Source organism: Gymnogyps californianus, chromosome 27, assembly GCF_018139145.2.
Source record: "Gymnogyps californianus isolate 813 chromosome 27, ASM1813914v2, whole genome shotgun sequence".
NCBI classification, from domain to species: domain Eukaryota; kingdom Metazoa; phylum Chordata; class Aves; order Accipitriformes; family Cathartidae; genus Gymnogyps; species Gymnogyps californianus.
Genome location: NC_059497.1, coordinates 262,307 through 286,005, shown reverse-complemented (window position 1 = coordinate 286,005; position 23,699 = coordinate 262,307). Strand labels below are relative to the sequence as shown.

The window sequence follows — 23,699 nt, the reverse complement described above, 5'->3', positions numbered from 1 at the left end:
CTTTCAGTCTTTTTCTGAAGTGATGAAATTCAACTCCTTGAAAGTAAGTTTTTACCCATGCTAAAAAAACCCCAACACTTTAAACATGTAAGCCCTGAAGGCTTTTATATCGGAGGACACACAGACAGAAGCCACAATGTACTATTTTTAAAGTCGTAGTTTTTTAACCTGACTCACACTATCTGACTGCTCAGGTTAGCAATGCTGAAAACAGCAGTTGACTCAGACACTACGCCACAGGCTGGCTGCATGCCCCAGGAATGCTGCAGCTTCAGACAAGAACTAACACCCAAGGTGGGAACAGAGAAAAAGTTAAACATGAGTTATCCTGGAGCCATTTCTTGGTGCAACTGTCAGAGGAGAGATTCCAGGCTTCCCCCAGGGCTGACATCACCATAAAGGCACGACCACCTTTACGTTACAAGGGCCACCGCAGACAGGCTGTGTGGGGCCACAACAACCGGCCACTCGTTCCTTTGGAAAAGTCTCAGCAGCACGGAGGCAGCTGCCCCAAGAGGTTCAGAGGGTGCAGACCAAGGTAGCGCCAGAAAACCTCTCAGACGCACATCCAGATAACATGTTCCCAGAGCTACAGGGAATGAGCCACATCCATACTGGAAGACTGAGATAAGAATTTTGCCAAGCAGCAACGCACAGTACTGGGACTCAGCGCTCCGGGACAGATCTTCCAGCCAGATGTTTCAAGCAGGAATGTTTTACAAGGCCGCTACCGCCACCATTTATTCCCCCCATACCCGACACCCTCAGAATTCTCTGCACATGCCTTCCCTTCAAGGCAAACTGGAGCACCGAGCCCAAGAGACATGCTTTTTGGGACAGGGCGCCCAGAATCTTTCAGGGTCCATTTCTTCACTCACCACATCCTATCCCTGCAGGAGTTTAACTTCTAAACGCTCAGATAGTTAGCAATTTGCCCCCAATCCTGCCTGCAAGCCCCTGAAGGGACAACCAGTCTGAGTAGTGATTGAAAGACACACCACGCTCCTGGGGAGCCACTGGGCTCCTGACCCTGGTCAGGACACTTCCATTGCTCTAGCAAATACCCTGCTTAGGGCCTTTCCTTCACCTGCCCTCGGGCGACCGAGTGGATGGCTGGACAAAACTCCTGCACCTCCCCTTCGGCTGACAGAGCCCTGGAAGGGCAGCACGGGGGCTTGTTCAGCAGCTTCTCATTTCTCTGCTCCACTCTCCCTTCCCATGCAGCAAGGTGACCACTCGCTCCTCATCCCTCCCTTCTGTAACTCCGACAGACAGGAACAGCAGAAATCACAACCACCATTGTCCAAATACACATTTCCAGGGGCTGCTTTTCCTGCAACTTCTCTTCTACTTTTCTTCTGTCATTAGGGCTGATGCAAGTCCCAGCTGTCGAAAGGAAGAGCTCCCACCACTACTAGGGCTCTATCAGAGTCATGGTAGCCGGGTGCCTGCTCAGACAGGCTGCGTTCAACCATGCTAACTGGAACAGAGGGGTCTACACAGTGAATTGGGAACGGCAAGGGGAGGCTGGTCCAGCATGCCAGCCTACACCTCGTGCCCTAGGACAGCGCTATCAGAAAGGACCTCTATAACTACTCAGGCCTGCGTACCTCAGTGCAACGAAGCACAAATATCTAGTGCTACCTAAAACATCACAGCCTACTAGTAAATAATTTGCCCTAAAGAAACTCTGTATAGAATCACTAAGTGATTGAGGTGGGAGAGGACCTCCAGAGGTCACCTTGTCCAGCCCCCTGCTCAAGCAGGGCCCCTACAGCAGGTTGCCCAGGACTGTGTTTGGACGACTCCTGAATATCTCCAAGGAGGGAGAGTCCACAACCTCCCTGAGCAACCTGTGCCAGTGATCGGTCACCCTCAGAGTGAAAAAGTGTTTCCTGATGTTCAGAGGGAACCGCCCGTGTGTCCGTTTGTGCCCATCACCTCTGGTCCCGTCACCAGGCACCGCTGGAAAGAGCCTGGCTGGGTCCTCTGTGCATCCTCCTTTCAGGCATTCGTATACGTTCGTAAGATCCGCACCCCCCCCCGCCCCGAGCCTTCTCTTCTCCAGCCTGGACAGCCCGAGGAACTGTGGTAAAACACGAGGCTGGTGACTCATCTAAGGCAGCGGGTGGGCTCCAGCAGGCGCCTACCTCCTCCCGGGGTTCAGCTCCCGTGCGTTCGTGCGCTCCCTGCCCAGCCCTGCCCTGCCCACGGGGGAAACGGTCCAGTCGCTGCTTCCCTGCCTGCCCGGGACCGGGTCACGCAGACCCCTCAGGACCGGAGAGCTGCCGGCCCCGTCACAGGCCCTCGAGAGCTCTGCGGCCGGCGGCGCTCCAGCCGGGGACTGGCGAGTACCGGCCACCCCCGCAGACGTGCCGTGCACCGGCAGGGCCGCCGTCTGGCCGCAGCATCGCTCGCCTCCCCGCTCAGGGGCGAGGAAACGGACGCCGCAGCGCTTCCTTACCCGATCCCGGCAGTCCCAGGCTCTCGCCGGGGCCGGGCAGGCAGCGCTCCGCGCTGCGGGCCGGGACCGGCAGCGACCGGACCGCGCAGCCTCGCGCCGCTGCCAGCAGCACCCCGGCCCGGCCCGGCCGGCTCCGCCGCCAGCGCGTCCCGTCCAGCAGCGCCGAGCCCGGATGCCCCCCGGCCCGAACTGCCCGTCCGGAGCCGCGGCTGACGGGGCGCGGGAGAGGAGAGCCGCCCCGCCCCGCTCCCCCGCGGCGGGAACCCGGCGCGCGCGCCCGCACCCCGCCTCACCCGCTGTCACGGCCCGGCCCCGGCCCCGCTCCCGCAGGACGCTCCCGGCGCGCCTCGAGCTACCGCCCATTGGCTCGCGCGGCCGTCACTCAGGCGGCAGCCCCGCCCCCCCCCCGCCGCCGCCGGGCACACGGAGCTGCTGACAGACCGGGTTTTACTGCGCGGCCGCTGCGGCCCCACCGCCCGCCGCCCCAAGGTCCGGGCACGGCCCTGGGCAGGCCCGGCCCGGCTCCCGCTCGGCCCGGGCGCTGCCTGCAGCCGCAGGCCCCGAGGTGCGGCAGTCCATCCCCACTCCTAGTCGGTTTTCAGGCCCTCGGCAATGAGGTTGAGCTCGTAGCACCAGGTCTCGTAGCGGTAGGCCACGCGGATCTGGGCCACGTTTGTCTTCCGGATATCGTTGCCTTGGGGCCCCTCTTCCTGGTAGTTTTCACCCAGAAACTTGGCTTTCTCCTGCCAGAGACAAGGGCGGCGGTACAGACCTCAGAAGCCCGTGCTGGCAGCGCCCGAGGGGAACGCCGGCTGCTGCCGGGCTCCCTCAAGGCCTTTCGCAGAAGCCCTGCCCTGAGCGCGCAGACAGAGCCTGCTGTCCTGCAGGCAGGGTCCGCCGCGGGCAGGGCCAGGCCCGCCCTCCCCAGAAGGGCACCCACCTCATGGGACAGGCCGCACTGCAGGACGCTGTTTCTGGCAATTTCACACATGTCACAGGTGCTGAGGTTGAAGACCTGGGCAGCAATGGCATACTCCTCCATCAGGGGCTCCTGCAGCCACAGCGTGTGTTAGAGGCCAGCAGCTTCTGCCGGCATCAGCCCGTGCTGCTGCAGGGGCTGTCCCAGAGATGGCCCAGCATGCTGGACCCTCTGCAAATGCTGCTGGCTTCCCTGAAAAACGAGGCCCATGCAGTCCCAGCCCCAGTGCTCAGACAGTAGGAGGTGATCAGCTCACGCTCTACCTTGGTGTAATGAAACTGCATGGGGTCATCTGTAGAAAGGGACACCATGAGGCCCTTCTGGTGGAAGTCAGGCAATGGATTCTTCGCATACTCCAGGAAGAGGCTGTTGTTGCTGAGTGGGGACATAGCAATGGGAATTTGGGCAAGGAAGTACAGATACTGCAACACCGGGCTCTGCAAAGATAAGCAGAGTTGCCAGGTTAGGGATAAAGTTGCTGCGCCCTCCACCTCTCCAGGGTCACTCCTCAGATCAGCCCAGCACCCCAGCCAGGAAATCTGGTGCACAGAGCTCAGGTGTGCAAGAAAAGAGAGGCAAGCTAGCAATCCTCCCGGGCTCACATGGAGCACAAGAGGCCAAGTGAGTTCAAACCTGTCTGATTTCAGAACTCAGCTGGCTCCAATGATAACAGACATATCCAGTCATAGGTCTGTGAGGCTGAACCCCTGAAATCTGAACACATTCCTCAGCTACATCCCCAAACATGCCTGGAGAAACCCAGAGACTCATGCAACATCTGCCTGAAGCCAGGCTGTCTGTGTCAGTCTAAAGCAGAGGCACAATTAACTGTCAGCTACAGTGGAGGCCAGCTGTGAACATGTTCTCCTCCTCTGCCATGCCTGGGCTGCTCTGTGGCAGACTCCTCCACTTACCTTCTTGAGGTTGAGACCATGGGAGATATTATCTGCTGTCATGAAGGCTGCAAGCAGATGCGTGATGGCCCCAGCTTCCCCACAGTGTGGACGGAAGAGGAATGTGTTCATACCACGCTGCCTAGGCACATGGAAGAAGGACTCAGAGCAGGCAAGCAGCAGGGTTAGGTGGCACGCGAAGCAAGATTCCCTGACTTCAGGTCCAGCTCTGCCCCTACCAGTGGGTCCCCAAGAATCCAGCTTGACCTAGGAGCGCATTACTTGTTCTCTTTTCTCCTCTGTGCACACAACAGATGCATCTCTGCAATCCCAAGGTTTTCACCCCAGTCCATCACACTCCCTACTGAGGAGTGTTTGGATTGCTCTGGGACACGAAGCTCCAAACTACACTGGTGGCAGAGCAAGGAGGGCCCCACTTCTTCCACACCAACCAGCAAAGAGCTGAGACAACTCATGAGGCAGCCCCCCTTCTGCCAGCCCGTCGCAGGTCCCTTAGCAGATCCTAGGCCTTACCTGCGTAGGTTGTTAAGCACCAAGATGTTGGCATACATATAGTATACATAGTAGGTGTAAGATGGGTTCTTCTCAGAAGTCCATTGCTCTGGCTTCGGACTTTTAGTGCAGAACATGTGTCCACTATGCTTGGATTCATCATCAACGCTGTCGAAGCCAGTGATCTGCTTGGCAAGGTAGCAAAAAAGCTGCATCTCAAAGCTCCCCACCTCATCGTGCCCAGGTAGGCTGGCTCACCCTGCCCCACTGCAGCTTGCCATAGCCCAGCTGTAGCTTGTACCCCTGCCCCACCCAAGAGCAGTCAGGGGCAAGGCTGCAGGCCTTGCAAACCCCCAAGCTCTATCAAGGGCTAGAACTAAAGCTCACACCAAACCACTTCTCCAGGAGGTGAGTGGGCAGCATTTCTCAGAGCCCCCCAGCAGCCAGCTCAGGGAGTCTGACCCACCCAGCGCTTCTGGACACAAAACCCCCTTTCCCAGAATGTGGCAGCAGGGCCAGAAGCCCACTGATGACATTTTCCACGTCAGGGCCAATACCCCATTTCTTCTGCACAAACAGGAATGTGAGTGCTCACCACACCCTGACAACATCATCAGGTGACACTCACGTGGCGTAGAAAGACACTCAGCTCTTTGTGGGCTTGAGGATTGACAGTTGCCTCAAACACAGGAACAAAGATATTTTCCAGCATCTTCCCAAAGTGTGGGATGAAATTCTTAGACCTGAACACATCACTGTGGACAGAGACAGGGATTAGCGGCTAGCAGAGGAACAACATGGGCCACTGTCCCCATAATCCCTTCAGGACAAAAAATGAGGTATAGTGCACTGTAAGGCACAGTGCTCTCTCAGACCCACAGCACGTACTAAATCCTGGGTACTTGGATCATCCACTTCATGTTGGGGGAATAGACCCGATGTTTGTTGAACCAGCTGGCTAGCTTGGGCCACTCCTCAGCTGATCGCCCATAGATTGAGAGGCGAGGCTCTGCGTGCTGGTACTTGGCATCCTCCAGATCAGAGCCAACCTCCTGCAAACCAGAACAGACAGTTACGTGGGGACCCTCCAGCCCCTGGGCACTGCAGCACCACAGCTTAACTGCTTTCTCCTCCCCTGTATTCTCACCTTGATGATGGTAGCAAAGTACTCGCCATCGATAGCGTTCTCCGTCTTCAGATAGAGGTCACGCAGCTCGCTGGCACCCACGGGGTTGTACTTGTCATTGAACTTGTCAAAGCGCTGAAATGTCTGCCGCCCCTGGAGTAGGGAGGATCAGGGGCAAACACTACACACGCACACACTGGGTCCAAGCATGCCAGCTGAGCAGGGACCAATCCAAACAACCCAAAATGGGAAAGGCAGGAGCTGCTACATCCTGCCACAAACACTAACATGCACAACGCGTCATGGGTACACAGGGAGGGGAAACGCCACGCCTACAGGGGTGGATGAGAGTGACACAAGAGTGGTCTTACAGTAAATGCCCTACCACTTACAGCATGGACATCCAGGGAATCCACTGTCAGGTCATAGGGGTGCAGACTGAGCTGCTGGAAAAGCTGTTTCAGGGTGAGCTGTTTGCCCTTGGCATCATAAACTACACGGTCAGCATCCATACAGTATGATTTCTTGATGAAACGCAGAAGATGCTTCTGGTTCATGCAGGCTGCAGCATGGATGTGTGTGTCCACCTGAGAAACCAGAGGGACAGCTATCTAGCTTCAAGTTGGGATGTTCGGGTACCATCACAGGAAGGCTAACAAACCCCTTAGAGGTGAGCCCAAGTTGCGTGAGGAGCACGGCTCAGCCCAGCAGATGAACACAATAGGCCTAGGCCAAGAGCAGCCCAGTCAGCACCGTCCCATTAGCAGGAACAATGTAGGTGCCACAGACCTTGACTCTAATATCCAGCTCTCAGGGAGGGGAAGGCACCAAGACGGCTCGTCTTCAGAGTCACTAGGGCTGTAAGCCTTGCCATTTACCTTCCGGCAGTTGTAGAAGTCCCGGTGGGGGTTGTTCTTCAGCTCTTTCATCTCATCCATCTCATTTAGCATTTCATGCACTTGGAACTTGGAGGAGAGGAACTTGAGGCGCCGATGAGCGTAGGTCTTACTAGTGAAAGTGAAGGGCAGAACAGTGACTGGGCTCCTTACGCCTCAACACAGGGGCATGGCCCGTCAAACACAGGGATGCAGCTTTCACCTGAGGTGGAGGAGCTCATGCTGGCCTGGCCTGCTTCCCTAAGGTATTCCTCCTGGCTCTCTTACAGAGCTTCGAAGGAAGGTCTGGCCAGGTGTGAGCATACCTGCAGGGCATGTCTCCAGTCCCTGAATGCTGACTTTGCTCAAGACCCCAGTCAAGACAGCTGACAAGGGCCAAGGACACTTTGGTAGCCAGCAGGCTGCAGGTATGTCATCAGCGGATTCCTCCCTCCTCCCAGGGAGAGGAGGGGGCAACCCTGGCTCTGCCCTGACCTCCCTCTGCCTGCTGAGGCAGGACCTGTTCAGCTGCACCCAGCAGTACTGGGTTGTGCACTTACACAGGCCCCTGTGCAATGAGGGCCAAGAGGAAGTTCATGTCATCAACGAAGTGCTCGAGGCTGGGGTAGGGCAGGTCCTTTGGCTCATTTCTGCCAACCGCTGCCTTGTCTCCATAGACGTAAACTACCCCATCCTTCATCTGGACGTGGTATCCCAGGTTCTCGGCGAGACTCTCAGTTTCAAAGGGATCCTGTCCGTCCTTCACTGGCGGGGTGAACACTGGACCAAAAGGAGAATACCATGAGGCACAGGCTGCCAGCCAAAACCCCACAAGCCTGCCATGCTCCTCCACCCCAGGCAGAGGGCAGGGACAGCCCCACCACTATGACACTGAAGAGGAGGTCTGGGCAAGCAACTCCCCTGTGGAGAACTTCTGCAACCCTTTTCTGACCCCTGCCCACCCGATGCTGAAGCCAGCAAGGAAAACCCGTCAGGTGCCTAGATGTACCTGGGCCAGTGTCACTTGCCCTCCAGACCTCGCCTTCGATAGCACGCAGGTACTGAGATGGGGTCCGGGGGAACCTCTGCACAGACTGCTGCATGTATTTCTCCCGGATGCACAGGGCACGGTACAGGCCTTTGCAGACAACTTCAAAATCTTCAACTGTCACCTGCAAGACGGCTGTTGCTGAACGCAACCACACAACTGGAACCTAGCTGCCTGAGAGATACCCTGGTGCACCAAGACGTGCAGAGGACAATTTTGTTCACAGCAAGATACATACCTTGTCATCCCCTCCCTCCCACTGCTCTGCCTGAGCAGGGCAAAGAACGGATGATAGGCAAAGTCCTGGACGTGGCAAAGGGAAGTTCCTCATGCCACAACCAATGAATTCCAGCTGTCATCCCCTCTTACATTCCACGTTGCAAACTGTAGTTGGCACCGAAATGGAAGCCAGGCCAGGGCAAAACACTAAAAGCTATTTTTGGAGCCCAGGCTGAAACTGAAGCAGGACCAACAACATACACTGACCCAATGTGTCAAGAATTTTTGATTTACTGCACAGACAAGTGTTTTGGGCAGTCAAGAGAGTTCAGACTAGAGCAGCATGGGAGAATACCGTGCAGCACTTGCAGCTAGCTACAGTCATGGCAGAAGGAATGTGCCTGTGCATGGAGGGACTTTCAGCTTCCCCTAATTGCTCCTCTGCTATGCAACTCCAAGCTGAGCAACCTGCCAGCAGTAAGTATCTCAGAAGCAGCACAAATGTAATAGGAGGCTGTGGCGGAGGAGGAGGAGGAATTAGCACAGGATGTGATAGCAGTCCTGGTCAACTGGCTCTAGGTGACCCTGCTCGAGCAGCGGGGTTGGACCAGATGACCGCCAGAGGCCCCTGCCAACCTCAGCCATTCCGGGATTCTGTGACGTGCATAAATCTCAGGCAGATATAGCTGTGTGCAAGCTGGAGCAGGCTGCAACAGAATGAGCATAGCCCACTGCCATGCCCTCTCCTCTGTCCTGTCCAGAGAACCCCATGGGAAGCATGCAGCACCCCACAGACTTCTGCTAAGGAATTCAGCTCCGGATCCTCCAGGGATGCAGCAGGGCACCATCAGATGCTCATGAGACACAGACTGAGCCGGAAGACACAGACTATCCCCGCTGCACCTGGTACAGACTCCTGTCATGCTGGGCACTACTGAGGGACAGGCAGGGACTAGATGAGGTGGCAGTCAGCATGGGGAAGGGTATAGCTATGCAAGTACGTACCCCAGAGGCATAATCCCCTGTGATCTGTACCCGCTGGAAGTCAGGCACAGTCTGGTACAGGGGGGAGGTAGAGATGACCTCGTCTATAGTGGACAGTCTGGTTATAGACTTGTGAGCCACAGGGACTGCCAATGCAATTGTCTTCAGGCGGAGCAGGCGCTTCTTCCTGCCAGGGAGGAAAGCCTCAGGGAAACAGCCCCGACTCCATGGCCACATGCAGTTGCAGGGTCAGGGGCACTTATCGCAGCCATGTTCCAACTGTGCACAACACGAATCATCTCACTGGTGCTTTCTGAGCACCTTAAACAGACACTGCCAAGAGTAGAGGCCACAGCACACAAAGTAGCCACAGACTTTCAAGTACGGTCTTTGGAAGTCACACCTTTCCAGAGAAAGGTCTCCAAGTCTCCCTCTCCAACAGCTCTGTGGCCATTGCCGTGCTGACACCCAGCAAACAGGGCAAGGGTGTCTTTCTGTCCAACAGTGGGAACAGTTGGAGAGGAAACCCTGAAGTACCTGACAGATGCCCTGGGATTACCAAGGATTTATCCCATGGGTGTGGTGAGCTGTTTTCACAGGCCTTGATTTGTGTTCCCCCTGCTTTCTTCCAGCTCTGGCTGGGGATGTGCAGACAACGCTCCTCTCCTTTCCCCAGCTGCCCTGGTTGTTGCTCACCGCTTTTCTGCTGTGGCAGAGCTCTCCTGAAGCATCATGTGCACTCTCATTTCCTGGCGTGAGATGGGGCAGATATCTTCCACGTCAAAAGGAGAGATCTCTTGCCTGATCTGCTCATCTTTCACCTCAGAGGCAAAGACCTTCTCTGCGAAGGAGCGCATTGCCTCATCCATCTCTGCAAGGAGAAGGAGCAGAGTGCAGGGTCACACAGGCATCTGGTTCCCAGCCGCCCTAACAGGCAGGCGCCCCTTGCAGTCAGCTTAATGCTCAGCTGTCATTTCCTTACGACACCTACACCTCCATGCTGCCTGGAAGACCCTGAGCAACCTCCGAAATTTGCAACAAGCTTACAGAGCCTAGGCCACACACAGTGGGCTGGAGACATACCCAGACACCCCCAGTACACAAGAAAAGGCAAATACAACCCACAGTCCAAGAGTAGCGCAAAAGGGCGCAGAAAGAAGCAAGTCCTTGGGAAGGGCACTTATGAGAGCATGCACTGGGGGGAAGAGGGGAAGACTGGCAGAGCCCTTACAGCTCTAGGAAGCCCAAGACCCACTTGCTCCACAAGGCTTCCAGTCAGGATGAAGACAGAGGTATAGATGGAGATTGCCAGAGCTGGCAGCCCAAGCACTCAGTTCCCACCATCACAGTGCAGCTGAAGAGCTCCTAGCTAGGGAACCATCGTGTGGACTAGACCCCTCTCAGCCCATCATGTGCAGCACGCTGCAAAGGTGCCAGCTAATATGGCCCTACAAAAGTCACCATTGACACAAGGTTGGCTGAAGCTTTATGAAGTAGGAGAAAGAAGGTTAGAAGCCCTTCCACTGCCCACAAAATACCATAAAACAAGAACCCAAGGGCTCTTTTGGCAACATCTCCCAGAAGCACACATTTGCATAGCAGCATGTGGACACTAATCGAGTAGGTTTTGCTGTCAGTTGGCAGCTCAGCATGAAGCATAGTGAGGATCGATGCTGAAAGATGGGCCACACCACTGACATGTCAGACAGGACACGGTCAGCAGATGAGGACCAAAGCAGAAAGGACTGACATGCATGGCAGAAGTGTGCCAGACCTACAAGAGATTTTCAGTAATGAACCTAGCCATTTTTTTCCCCCACAGGGTGCTGGGGGGGGGTCAAAAGAGCTTATCCCTGTAGCCCTGAATTTGCAGTTCCAAGGTCCTAGCTGTGGGTTAGTGGGGGGGCATAACAGGGACTTCCTTTCCCTGCTGTTATATGGTAAGGCAAAAGGGCTTGTGCTGAGCTACAAACACATGGGAAAATTCTAGCACTAGGCCCATTTCTCAGCAGTGCAATATCACAAAAACAGGATTTCGGTAACAAAAGTTGCTTGCTGTTGTAAAGCTGCTGTATCATCAATGGGCCCCAACGTGCTTCTTAGAAGAAAAAATGCAGCTTTTTGCACTGTCCCATTATTGCTCACTGTTAGGGACTCTGGGATGACAGGTGTCTCAGCAAGAAATGTTTTCTGCTGACACTTAAGGCCTCAGCAAATATGAAGTAGGAAGAAGAGGGCACGGGCACCATACTGTGGACTTCAACTTGAATAAAGGAGATGAAGCATTGGATCTCTCCCCTCATGGATCAAATCCACTAGGAGCAGGATGCATTCAAAAGAAGTTACTTTAGGCTGGATCCCTGTTAAAAAAAAAAAAAAAAGAAAAAAACAGACCCAAAAAAACCAACAAAGGTGTGAATAGATGCAATGGAAATTGCAAAATGTTTCACTTCCTGCCACAGAGGATAGAACTCCACTAAAAAAAGTTTATCTCCTAAGCAGGAGCTCAGGCGTGCTAGAACAATATTTAACAAATAGCAGCTTCATATATCAAAGGACCAAAAAGCTGGAACCATTCCATGAAACAGTGAGGGGCACAGCTGGCACTGCTGAAAAATAGCATCTTCTCAAACTGCTGAATGATCACCATGATCATGTAACTGCTGTTTGTTTCCAATGATCATATCTAGGCAGTAACACAGCAGAGCATATAAAAAGCCTAGTAATACTCACCTTTGTCTTCTGCTGTTTGAGATAAAACAGAAACAAAATAAAAACAGATGTGATCAGCCCTTCAAAATCTAAGCCTTTTTGCCTAATCATCACGTCAGTGATTAAAAAGGTATTAGTAAAGTACAAGTTTAGCCAAAGCCTTCCACTTACAAAAGAAAGAACAGTACTTGTCGCTTTGTGCAATATAAAGATATAAGTTCAGTGTTGACTGTTCCACAATACAGCCTCGGTGGTGCGCACATAAATGAACCACATTGCAGATGCCATCCAACCTGAGGCTCTTTGGCAGAGCTTCTGCCTTACAGCAGTCTACGGGTTTCCCTGCAGCTGTCCAAGGTGAACAGTGTTTTCTAGAACCTAGATCACCTCAGTCAACACTACAAGCAACTAACAGACACCTAGTCATCTAATAAGACTGAGCTGTCTTGGAAGGTCTCTCCCTACACCTGTGTCCAGGCACAGGGATGCAGAAGAGCATAGGAACAAATTAAGAGGGCAGAACAGCATTCTCCTGCCTGCACAAGAAAGTGAATATTTAGTGACTCAGAGCACCGGGGCTGCTTTGCTATTTTTTGTCCGTGACTCGCCATCCTTTGTGAAGATCAGGATGGATGGTCATTTCAGAGACGGTAAGTTTCATCCTCCTGCCGCCTGTGGTCACACCTCCACTTATTCACTAACAGGATCAGACAGCTGAGACACTGCAGTTCCACTGATCTTCACTCCTGGTCACACAGTGTGGCATCAACATTTTGGGGGTGCAACTCATGCCCTTTCCATCTGACCCAGAAAATTCAGACTGGAGCTCTGGCATCACAAGTCACTAGCTGCTGACCTCCCGAAGTCCAGCCTGCCAAACATACTCTCCCGGCATTTGAACTCCATGTATTCATTTGCAAACTAAGCATCCCAGAAATGCCTAGGTTTGACCTTTCATCTCTTTAGCGGATGAAAATTACACTCATGAAGGTCAACAAACTCCTACTGATGTTGCAGGGCCAGGCTTTAATACTAGCTTCACGTACTAGGACAGTGTCTATCACACCACACAGCACTGCAATTCTAAACGTGCTCGTACCAGCTCGTTTGGTGCCCATGTTCTTCAGGGCTCTGTAATGGCAGTCACATGTCCCTCTGTACTGTTCTGCAAAGCCCAGCTGGCCCTACTCCTGCTGCCCAGCTTGTGTTCCCCATCCCCTCAGGACTGCAGCACCCCACATCTTCTGAGCTTAGCCAGGTTGACCAGAGACTCCTGAAATCCCTCTGACCCCTTCCACAGTGATTTAATGGTATCATTACAGGATACATTTACAGGATACTTTACGCTGCAGGAGGGACAGTATTTTTCTTCAGTACGAGCAGAGCAAGATTTAAACAATAACGCTATTTCTTTGCCTCACTATCCAAAAATGTCTCCAAGCAGGAAGAAAAATGCTCAAAGCCCCCAGCAAGGTCCCCTGGACTGCAAAGATACCACACCATCAAAATCTCAGAGGCTGCAGGCTAACAAGCCTGCCCTGTGGCTCCTTGTCTCACTACTTGCTTTCAGACCTACCTGAAATTCTCACCCGTGACATCTTTGCAGCAAGTTTGCAGAGCCTCAAGTAACACCCTACTGTAACAGGGCACAAGTAGCTGACTGACTGCACAACAGCCTAATACTAATTTTAATGCTTTCCCTTCTCTGTAATCAGACTCTCCCACTCTAAAAGGAGAACGGAGGTCAAGTATAAAACTATTTAAAGTGCAACCACAAACACTTGCACTGAAACAGGTGAAACCAGGGCTCAAATTTAACTTTTTTTTTTTTTTTTTTAGTTAGGCTTTCATTCTACATTTAGTAGAGTTTCACCTGTTGTCTGGCCAGATTGCTACTTCCCAAGACAGTTGCACCTTTCTAAAGTGGACTGTGGAAGTCAGTCTTTCAAGAGAGAATAAAACTGATGTCTCCTGTGCTGAACCAATGGTTTAAAAGAAATCCCTAAGGCACAGGGCTGATGTTTTCATCTGAACAGGAGCTATGGATAGGTACAAATGATGTGCTCTCACCAACCAGTGCGCTATTCAGAGAAGATTTTTCCTGAGAGAGGAGTCTACCTGAAAGACTGAATTTTAGCAACAGGACTTGCACAGGTGTTCTCGCATCTTCCCAGCTGAATCAAACAAACAAACAGAAAGTACAAGGAGCTATATTTTGTTCCTGAGCTTGTATCATAACAGTAAGGTGATATTCAGTTCTGTATCTGGTGAGCCATAACCAAGGCATATCTTACAGAGACCAGCACTTAGTACAATCCAAGGTGTGGCAAGAAACTCCTCCCTTAAGCTACACACGGTGGCTTGGATCTGGCAGAGCAGGGTATCAGTTTGGGAAGTACCTCTCGGCTTGTTTTAAGTAGATTCTTTCTAGCATACAGGCATTGAGGGCTGTACTCGGTCCTTTAGGATCTCCTCAAACTTACTTCAGATCTCTCACATGAAGTTCGAAAACAGCTCCTGTCTGAAGAAAATGGCCAGAATTTGTAGTGCCCTGCATGTTGCCAGGGTAACTCTGAGCTTCTGACTCAGCTTCCTGGTGGGAAGCGGTAAGCCTAAACAGGTCAGAAGGATACAATAGTTTTGATTTGAAACAGAGCCTTTTCCTGTTAGTTTATACCTCACTTCTTGATGGAGTTGAAAAACTGCACTGAAATCAGGACAAGTCAAGCAAAGCATTCAGCCTATAGTCAGCACAGTCTTGCTGCTGATTTAAAAGGTGACTTTGGTCACAAACATTGAAAGGAACAGAAAAACTAGCACCCCTGGAAAAGACAACATTGTTTGGAATTATGCATGCATGTAAGGGCTTCCTGTGCTACTTTTTGTAGGAACAGCTATGGAAAGGCCTTGTCCCAGAAGAAGGCTGGAATAAGTGAAAGAGTTATTTGCGTAAGATACAGAGCTAGAAATAACAAGTTGTAGATTTTGTCCACAGGTGTACAGGAAGCTTGTGGCACAACTAGTCAGTGAAGTTAGATGAGCTGAGACCTGGCGCAGCATCTCCAGCTGAGATAATTTCCAGAGCATCCAGCAACTCTCTCTGAAAGATCACTATTTGATGTGCACAACTTCAAAACATGCTGGGTTACAATTAAGAAATTTTCCAGAATTCAGGAAGGTTTAGCCCCACGTCCCAGGTATTCCTCAAGAATATAAATTGATTTCTCCCCTGCAACATGCAGAGGTGCAGCCAACAGGGCAAAGCTGGGATGCTGTTACAGTCTTGATCTCTAATACCTGGTCTCCTCTCATGCTGACAGCAGTCTTCAGTTTCTGAATCATTCTTGTTCTTACTCATTCCCCAGTTTGTGAGTCTCCACACCAGATTATTGTTTAACTATTTCATTTAAGGTCAATAAAAACTGGCTCCTGCTTGTTTGCTCTCCCACAGGGACTATATCTGCCCCTAACCTTTCTGGATATATCAAGATCTTGGGATTCACATCTGAAACCAAAAATAACCTTTAGGGTGCAGAGGTCATCTTCCTCAAGAGGTCTCTTGATCCCCTAGCTTTTTAAATCACAGGGACAACTTAGTTGGGTTCATGGTAGAAATACGAGTAAAGCTTGGGTATGCTGTGCTAAAGTTAGATCTACAGCCTCTTTAAACTGAAGTACTGAATACAAGCCATCTTCCCCCTCTTTTTCAGCTGGAAAGTGAGTGATTCACACCCAGAAGCTTCAGAGTGGCTCTAAAACCCCACACTTTTGTCTCTGAGCTGCCTTCATTCCACCTAGGTCTAGTCAAAGGAAAAGGGCCAAACATGCCAGAAATTTGGCATCTTCGGGTATTTAGCAGGATCTTCCTCTAGTTGGCCTAGCAGAGCAGCCATATCACAGGGGTAGCTGTCCAAATAGAAGCCTCGGGGCAAGTTTTGCTAGGAAATGGTTTCAATTCCTGAAAAAGGAAGTATTAACAGAGAAGGGGTAATGTGGAAACTCACAAGGGCACTCCTTGATGTGCTGTGCCTTTGACCAACAGCACCTTGCACTAAGAAGAGCCTCAGCAAGTTCTTCTCTCCCCACATTGCTCTTAGTCATTCCCTACAGATTCCTCTACAGCTGTTTAAATCAGCCTCTGTTCCAGTATGCAACAAAAGTCAGTAAGTCCTTACGGTGGAACAGATTGTTACAGATAACAATCATATTGGAGGAAAGCCTTCCTAATAAGCCAAGAAAACCCTTGCTTTTAAGCACCCATCTGTACTTATATTCTGAATCTCTCCTTTTGGAACAGGCAGCGACTACTGCAGCTACACAGCGTAAGGAGTTTTATACCCCTGTTACTAGGAGTCCATTCTTAAGTTCCATGCACAGAAAAAAGACTGGACTCTGGGTTCCAGAGGCCTGACACAATGTCTTAGGAGAAACACACTTAAAGCACACTCACTGTGTGGTCCAACACAATTTGCCTTATTGCAGGAGGAAAGCCAACAGAGAAGTATTTTAGAAGACTGAATTAAGCAACTTAAAAGCCTAACAGAGAGCACGATTCGGACACAGCAATAACTTTATAGCTGATTTCACTCTTAAAACACCAAGTAAGGAAATTTCCCCTCCCCCTTTTTTTGCCTTAGCAAGCATCCTTTCCAAGGGCAAAGTCAGCACAGATATTATGAGGGACCCCACTGCAAATATAGAGACTCAACACTAACGCAAGATGCATGACATGGCACAGATTGGTGAAGTCATTAAAATTGGACTCTGGAACAAGCCTATGGTACATCTCAAAGCCATTCTCACTGCTTTTTCATGCTATAGTGAACATATATGATACAGCTGTTCATGCCACATTACAGAATTGACAATTTGAGTAAATCTAGATCCCATAGAGAAAGCAGATAGCATTGTGATAAGCTTTCTGTAAGCCAGTTGTGGATCCCATGCCCAGATCACTACCACAAAAGAAACAACCAAAGAATTCAAAGTTTATTCTTTAAAAAAGTTATTTAAGAAGCAAAATAATTTACTTCAAACCAAAAGAGATGCATTATTGAAAGCAAATAATTATACAAAGTAACAACAAATTAGCCCTTGGATAAAAAGTCCAGATCCCAACAGTTCCCTACCATCCTGGAGGTTATACACAAACCATCGCTCAAGGCTTGGGGAGTAAAGGAGGACCACATATAGGATCAGAATGTAATTCAAACTGCCACTATTCTCCTTCCCCCCATAGGCCTGAAGTTGCTTGAAATCCAATTCTACGTCACTGAACTGTACTAAAAATTATGATGGCTTAAGCGTCATGGTTACTATCCAAAGTCCTACTGATGACAACAAGAACTAAATTTGAGCACTGTTGTTTGAACAAGACCATGGAGTGGGGACACTAACAGTAACAAGCCACAGAGCCATACTATCTCATTAGACAGCTGTTCTCAGTCCATAACAGAAATATTTCTTTCAGTTATTGGCACTTGTAATTTTTGAAGAAGAGCTTTACCCTTTTTTTATATTTTACCTCAAAGTTGTTTATGCCAGTTCTTCCCAGTCAGGATAGTAAAGTTAGCTTGGTACCAACACGGTGTTGTGCTGTTAGTTCTAAATAACAACATTTGGACTAAATCTACAAAACCACCTTTTCCAGGGACCTGTCTTGTGCAAAACTTCTGTGCTTATCTTCTAAATAATTTTCCCAAAAGTTCTTGGGGTTTTGTCCTTCCACAGTTCTCTCTCAGTTGCCACCAAAATTAGGGTTCTTTTGTATAGACAGCTGGAAATAAAGTACAACCATTTACTTCATACTCATGACTAGTACAACACCCTGATTTAGTTTCAAGTCTAGCGAGGGGTACTATAATAATGCAGATGGGAGTACCACCTGCGTAGGTCAGCCCCGCAGCATCCTAAGAGCTGATGCATCCCCCTCTAAGGTTCCAAAGGTGAAATACATACTGACCTATCCTTACCAGGTCTTCTTCTCCTTTAAGATTTTATATAACCCAAGAGAAAGGGAACACCAAAGAGAAAGTAGATGCATTTGCCAGTTCCCATACAATTCTGAGAATTCACAACTTTTGGAGTTACAGCTAGTACATTTTTAATGACAACTAGAACATGCCATGCAATATAGAGTTATTACGATGAACCTCCATCCAAAAGAAATAGTTTTCCATACTTGACCACACAACCTTCAAACATCAAATGCCAGCTGCAAAAGGTTTCCCATGGCCACAGGCTGCAGACAGTCATGCTCTGAACTCTGCAATCCTGCTTGCCGGGAAAGAAAACCCTAGTTTCCCAAATAATCAGAAAACACACATGGACCTGGATGACAAGATCTCACCATTCAAACATACTGCAAACTGCACACTGCTGTCTTTCCAAAATGCTGAGTCTATGTGACCAGATGTGTATCCCAAAGGCTATAATTTTCCACGTGTAATTTTATTAAGAGGACGAGTGTGTCACACATCTCTTTAGAACCGGACAGTCATCTCCTGCCACAGTGCTCAAAGAATGCTTTCACAAATAACTTCTCTTCTTGCACCAAATAAAAGAAAAACACTGCTTGCTGACTACAGACGTGACAGCTTGCAGTGATGGCAATTCTGCCACATTTAACTTGCAGGCATGAGATCATCTTCAAACGAACTCAACTTGAGTCATAGCCAATGCTATCCATAATGCTGCCCACCACTGTGTATGTTGCTGGAAAATAATGTTTTATGTAAAAACATTGTGGTTTTAATTCTTATCACTGTCACACCAGTCAAGGGTAAAATAAATTGCAGAAAGTACTTACAAGGATTATCACAGATAAAGAAAACGTGATGCAGATTGATCCTCTTCATTCCAAGAGGAGAATCAAGAATGCAAGTAGTGAAGAAAGCAATATTAAAACGAACAATTTCTTCTCTCAGTATTTACTGATTTCTAATTTACATTTGAAATTGAGAACTCCAAATTAAGATGTATGAATCTGACACCAACAAACTGAAATTAAGCCTCTTGCAATTTCTCTGCTCACACTGGTTCGGCAGACTGACTGAACGCTCCCTCTGTTGGCTGAAGACTCATTACTCTTCCATTAGATAGTAACTGGGAATTCAGCTTTGCTGTGGGATACACTGTCTGACCACACAGAACAGAATCCAGTATCAGCAGCACAAGAACTAGGGAAGGACACAGTATTCCGAGGAACACTGGTAGGTTTTGCAACAGTGACCACACTTGGACATCCCAGTTATATGAGGTGACAAGGTTTTGTTCTAGGAAGAACTCACACAGCTTATACAGTAATTCTCTTGTACTTTGAGGCTGTTAGAACAAGCCCAGAATTCCCATCAGTACATCATACACCTTCTGCGTAGTCATCACTGAACTCACTTCCTTCCTCATTTTGCAAGGATGCTGCAATCAGAAGCCAGCTCTGTTTTCTGTTATAGCTCATTGCCTTCTCCCCTCAGTCTGGACATACTAAGTCCGTGACAACCACCGCACCAAATACAGCCAACCTGAAGTCCCACGCTCCTTCCCTGACAAGGAGACTCTCCAACTACATTTTACAGAGCGACGTTTTGAAGAGACTATGTTTACAGTCTGGTGGTAAGAAAATAATTCGGAATAAAATAATTTGCAAGTTATAGACAGAGCTGAATAACAGCTGTCCAAACTAACTAACCTCCAGTTACTACATTAACTATTGAGAAGCTGCCTATAAATGTTGGCAGTTAATGTTAAAAATGAACAGCTGACTTATTTGGTCCAACTTGGAAGAGATCTGAATGCTGCAGAAAAACAATATAAACAGTTCCACCTACAAAGAAAGTAAAAAACAGATGCAGTATGTCCCCCTCCCTAGTTCAAGAGTCTTACAAGTGCCTGCTGGATCTTCCAGCCTACAAATTCCTGTTTTAGTATTCTGTCAGGCAAAGAGATCACCCATACCAGACTTGCCTGCTTAAGACAACGAGCTCCCAAGAAATTCCAGTCCTTGGGGTTTTCCTCAACCCAAGGGAACAGGGGACAACTTCAAATCTTCTTAGCAAACAGGCACTTAAGTTAGGAAAGGTATCTCCTTTTTATTACAGAAAATGAAGAATCAGGTAAGTGGTACTCCTGGCACAAAGGAGACGTTGCAAATATGCTGTATGGGTGCACAGAGAGCAGATACCAATCTGATACGTGACAGGAGCATTCATGGTGGCAAAACCATTTCTGACATTACCTGCCAAGCAATGATTAGTGCCACTTCTCTGACAGCACTGCAAATCAGAATCCAACAGAAAGGGGACAAAAATCACTTCTAGCTTTTACTCTAGAGGTAAAGTGTCATCTTTTTCACAGCATTTAGTCTCTATAGTTCACTTTTCTTGTGACTGGTTTTCTTCTTGAACAAACCCAGATAACACAGTGAGAAAAGAATCCCAGTACATCAAGAGATGTGACTGCTCCATTAGCTGAGCAAGGAGGTAGACGCCATAGATGTTCTCTTCAGATGGAGCACAGAAAAGGACCTTGTGCTAATTAACTGGTACCAAGATTCTCATCACTGGCACCAAAATACTGCAGGGCATCAGCATGAGACACAATACAGTAGCATCGAGACTCGTCCAGCAGCTACATCTGAACCACGTATTCTTGGCATCTGGAACAGAAAGGCATCTCTAATTAGCTGCTGTCCAACTTTGTGATGGATGTGTAGAGCAACAGCGTAGTACAAGCCCTGAACTGGTCTACCTGTTTTTACAGTGATGAGCAACATGTTTTAGGTAACTGCTGAAAAGAATTTCACTCAGTTGGGGAACTCACAAATTTCATTACTCGCATTATTTTATTTGGTTAATCTTCGAACGTTGCATATGCCAGAGGAACACAGCTCAAGATAAGCTGTGCAGAAGTCAATCAATCATCAGCAAATGGCAACTGCAGAATTGTGCACACTTCTCTTTCTAGTTCAGCTGTTTCTTGTGTACAAGACAGAAATTATGCATTCTCCAAATAGCCAAAATGGTTTCCCAAAGGAAGGAGACACTGACAAGAACGATACAGAAAATCACACAATTATCAGTTCAGTGGAAGTACACAGGCTACAGCGAAAAGGTTGCTGTGAGTAGAATTTCCTTTTCTTAAGTTTTGCTATCTACTTAAAGGGGGAAAAAAAAATTGGAGAAGTAATTAATTGTAGGATCTAAATCTCTGAGTATCAATGGGTTGTATAATAGGGAAAAAACCCAACTATAACTAGTATTTCTAAGCCATGCTTATCGACAACTGAAAGCCATACAGACAAGAAGCCAATGAAAAACTTAAATTACAGCTCACCTTATCACATCACAATGCAAGACAATCCCATACAGCCTTGATTCCCATCTTCATTGCTGTTGAGCTTTTTCATCCGGTACTGCCGGATCTCTCTCACCAGTGTGTAAAAAGCATCTTCCACACCCTGAATGCAAATGATCCAGGTAAAGTATTTTCTTTCCTGAAGCTTTTGAGATCACTGTTCTTTCCATCACAGAATCCCGTAACATATTCAAAAGACATACTTCTACAGGAAGAGTAGTAGCCAACTTATCCCATAGGTCATAAGAGGAAGAAACTAGCACTTATGTCCAGAACTCTCCACTTACACTCTTAACTCTTCCTCCGAGGCAAACATCCAGGGTAACAGCCATTAAAAGAAACAAGGCAAATTGTAACTGTAGAGAGGTCCCATGCAGGAAACGAGCTACTTCTTGACTAGTCACCTCCATTTTAGAATTCTTAGAATTTTCTGGCTACTGCTTAATAATTGCACCACACTGATGTAGGTACAACACAGGCTGACTGGGCAGAGCCACATATTCAATGCAACTCTGAAGAAGTCTATTAGTCCAGTCTGGGGAATTCTTTCTGTAAACATAATCTTATAATTGGCCTTCATTAAGAAGGCAAGGAAACAGAACAGGTCTGGGATGACTAACTGCACAGTCTGACCACTTCTCGGCAAGAGCAGATGAAGCTCTCTTCTTCTTACGAACATGACCCACTTGAAAGAAAGTCAATACAAGTCTGAAGCGATTCGTGTACTGGCCTAGCCCAGTGATAAAAACAGAACTCTTTCAAGCTAAGAGTGAGTGGGGAAATCAACAGCTAAAAATTGCAAAATGGATTAAAAAATGCTTACTCCTGTAGATAAGAAAAAAAGTACATGGGAAAATGTTAGACCATTCTGCATTTAGCATACAGGAAGAAGTCAGACCAAAAACGGAAGCATCTTACCTGTCTTGTTTTAGCAGATGTCTCTATGAAGGGGATTCCATAGCTTTTTGCTAATTCTTGAGCCTGTTTTGTGTCTACTGTTCTGGTGGGCAAATCACACTTATTTCCAACTAGCACCATTGGCACATCATCTGAATCTTTCACTCTCTTGATCTGTTCTCTTTAAAAAAGACAAATTAAAAAAAGTTAGGAACTATTTTCTAAATATAAAAGCTGTTTTAGTTCAGTATTCAAACAACCTTGTGCTACAAAAATATATATTAAAGCTGGACAGGCCCTCAGGGGTTCTAACCTACAGCAGCATGTCTAATAACTTCGTACACTCCCATCTCCTAGTCCATGTATAACTCCACTCTTCTTATCCATTTTCTTAGAGATTGTGTTCTGTATGCTCTAAATGTCATTTGATTAACACAACCACCCAGCTAACTGCCCCACTCTCAACCGACTAATAACGCATTGACACAGAACGCAGATAAGCTTGAAAAACTTTCTGAAAGAAGTGGGGGATTTAATATTTGTCTATTATTTAGTTTTCACTGGGTCCAATAGCAAATGGGTCTGATGCCTTTTCCAGTCTTCCCTCCCTGTGGTAAAGACCCAGATCATACCTGTAGAGGTTAATATCGGCAAACGATTTACTGTTGTTAATGGCAAAAACACAGAGGAATCCTTCCCCGGTTCTCATGTACTGATCGCGCATGGCACTGTACTCTTCCTGTCCCGCAGTGTCCAGAATGTCTAACAAGCACGTCTCTCCATCGATAACAACCTGCTTTCTATACGAATCCTGCAAAATACACAAGCGAATTTTAGATTAGAGAAAAACATCGTACTACTTCTTTCCACCTTAAGCATTATTAAGGAAAAATAAAAATAATAATAAAGAAGAAGAGTATGATTCAGAGGACCTTTTCTAGCCCCCCCAATGAAAAAACACCAGTATCTAAAACTATCAGCATTTAAAACGTTACTTTAAGCCCCCCCAACCCTTCTTACAAAAAAGAAAAATCCCGTTCTTTGTAAGAAATTCCTCAACCGGTAGGCAGAAAAACAATATTGTAAGTACCATCACTACAACGTCACGACTAGAATCTACAATCCACGTAGGTCGGTAGCGACTTTTCTGCTGCCGTTGTTGGCTGCCTACACGCTGCTTCAGACAGCACCGAGCAGAACAGGCAAGGAACGGCTGGAAGGCTTCTCCCAGAATTTCTTATCCCGCGCGCTCCGACCTCACAGCTGGCCTCTTAAGCAAAAAGGTCAGCAGCCGCCTCCCGCCTCGGTCCACGCAAAGCTCCGCGCCCGCGATCGTCCCCACCGGCGGCACCGCACCTCCCGCCGCCGGCTCGGCCGTGACGGCGCCGGCTCACCTCGATGGTGGGGTCGTACTCGTCCACGAAGTGGTTCTGGATGAGCTGGATGGTCAGCGCGCTCTTGCCGACGCCGCCGGCTCCCACCACCACCAGCTTGTACTCGGTCATCGCCCTCCCGGCGGCCTCGGGCGGAGCGCGGCGCAGCCCGCCGCCGCCAGCCCCTCCCGCCGCTCCCGCGAACGCGGAACACCCTTCCCACAGCCTTCCGGCTTCCGGCCCCGGCACGGCGTCATCACCCGCC

At 48.9% G+C, this 23,699-nt stretch overlaps 2 protein-coding genes across 3 annotated transcripts; both read right to left on the bottom strand.

Annotated features, from left to right (window-relative positions):
- Positions 1–3,048: 3,048 nt before the first annotated feature.
- AMPD1 (adenosine monophosphate deaminase 1) lies at positions 3,049–13,411 on the bottom strand. The gene is made up of 16 exons (XM_050911396.1): positions 13,390–13,411; positions 11,835–11,846; positions 9,798–9,972; positions 9,123–9,288; positions 7,860–8,022; positions 7,411–7,630; positions 6,854–6,983; positions 6,368–6,562; positions 5,997–6,128; positions 5,738–5,901; positions 5,478–5,604; positions 4,871–5,034; positions 4,358–4,478; positions 3,707–3,880; positions 3,405–3,515; positions 3,049–3,207 (listed from the first exon to the last, which is right to left on the bottom strand). Exons 1-16 carry the CDS (start codon positions 13,409–13,411, stop codon positions 3,052–3,054), a joined length of 2,232 nt encoding a protein of 743 aa, XP_050767353.1. The 3' UTR covers positions 3,049–3,051.
- Positions 13,412–16,783: 3,372 nt separating this feature from the next.
- Positions 16,784–23,605, bottom strand: NRAS (NRAS proto-oncogene, GTPase). Of its 2 annotated transcripts, none has more exons than XM_050911251.1 (5): positions 23,456–23,605; positions 22,694–22,872; positions 22,083–22,242; positions 21,144–21,267; positions 16,784–20,466 (listed from the first exon to the last, which is right to left on the bottom strand). In XM_050911251.1, exons 1-4 carry the CDS (start codon positions 23,564–23,566, stop codon positions 21,148–21,150), a joined length of 570 nt encoding a protein of 189 aa, XP_050767208.1. In that variant the 5' UTR covers positions 23,567–23,605; the 3' UTR covers positions 16,784–20,466; positions 21,144–21,147. The 2 variants fall into 2 exon arrangements, with proteins under 2 accessions (XP_050767208.1, XP_050767209.1); XM_050911252.1 differs by lacking the exon at positions 16,784–20,466 and adding an exon at positions 20,664–20,852.
- Positions 23,606–23,699: the final 94 nt, after the last annotated feature.

Bases quoted from the DNA above. Each gene is read 5' to 3' on its own strand.
- AMPD1 (XM_050911396.1), bottom strand. From the start codon at position 13,411: ATGTCACGGGTGAGAATTTCAG. The intron at 9,289-9,797 runs GTGAGCAACAAC...CCTCCCTGGCAG, and splicing joins TCTGCCACAGCAGAAAAGCG to GAAGAAGCGCCTGCTCCGCC. The intron at 5,605-5,737 runs GTACGTGCTGTG...CTCTGTCCACAG, and splicing joins ATCCAAGTACCCAGGATTTA to TGATGTGTTCAGGTCTAAGA.
- NRAS (XM_050911251.1), bottom strand. From the start codon at position 23,566: ATGACCGAGTACAAGCTGGTGGTGGTGGGAGCCGGCGGCGTCGGCAAG. The intron at 22,243-22,693 runs GTATGATCTGGG...TCTTTTTTAAAG, and splicing joins GCCGATATTAACCTCTACAG to AGAACAGATCAAGAGAGTGA. The intron at 21,268-22,082 runs GTAAGATGCTTC...ATTTGCATTCAG, and splicing joins CATCTGCTAAAACAAGACAG to GGTGTGGAAGATGCTTTTTA.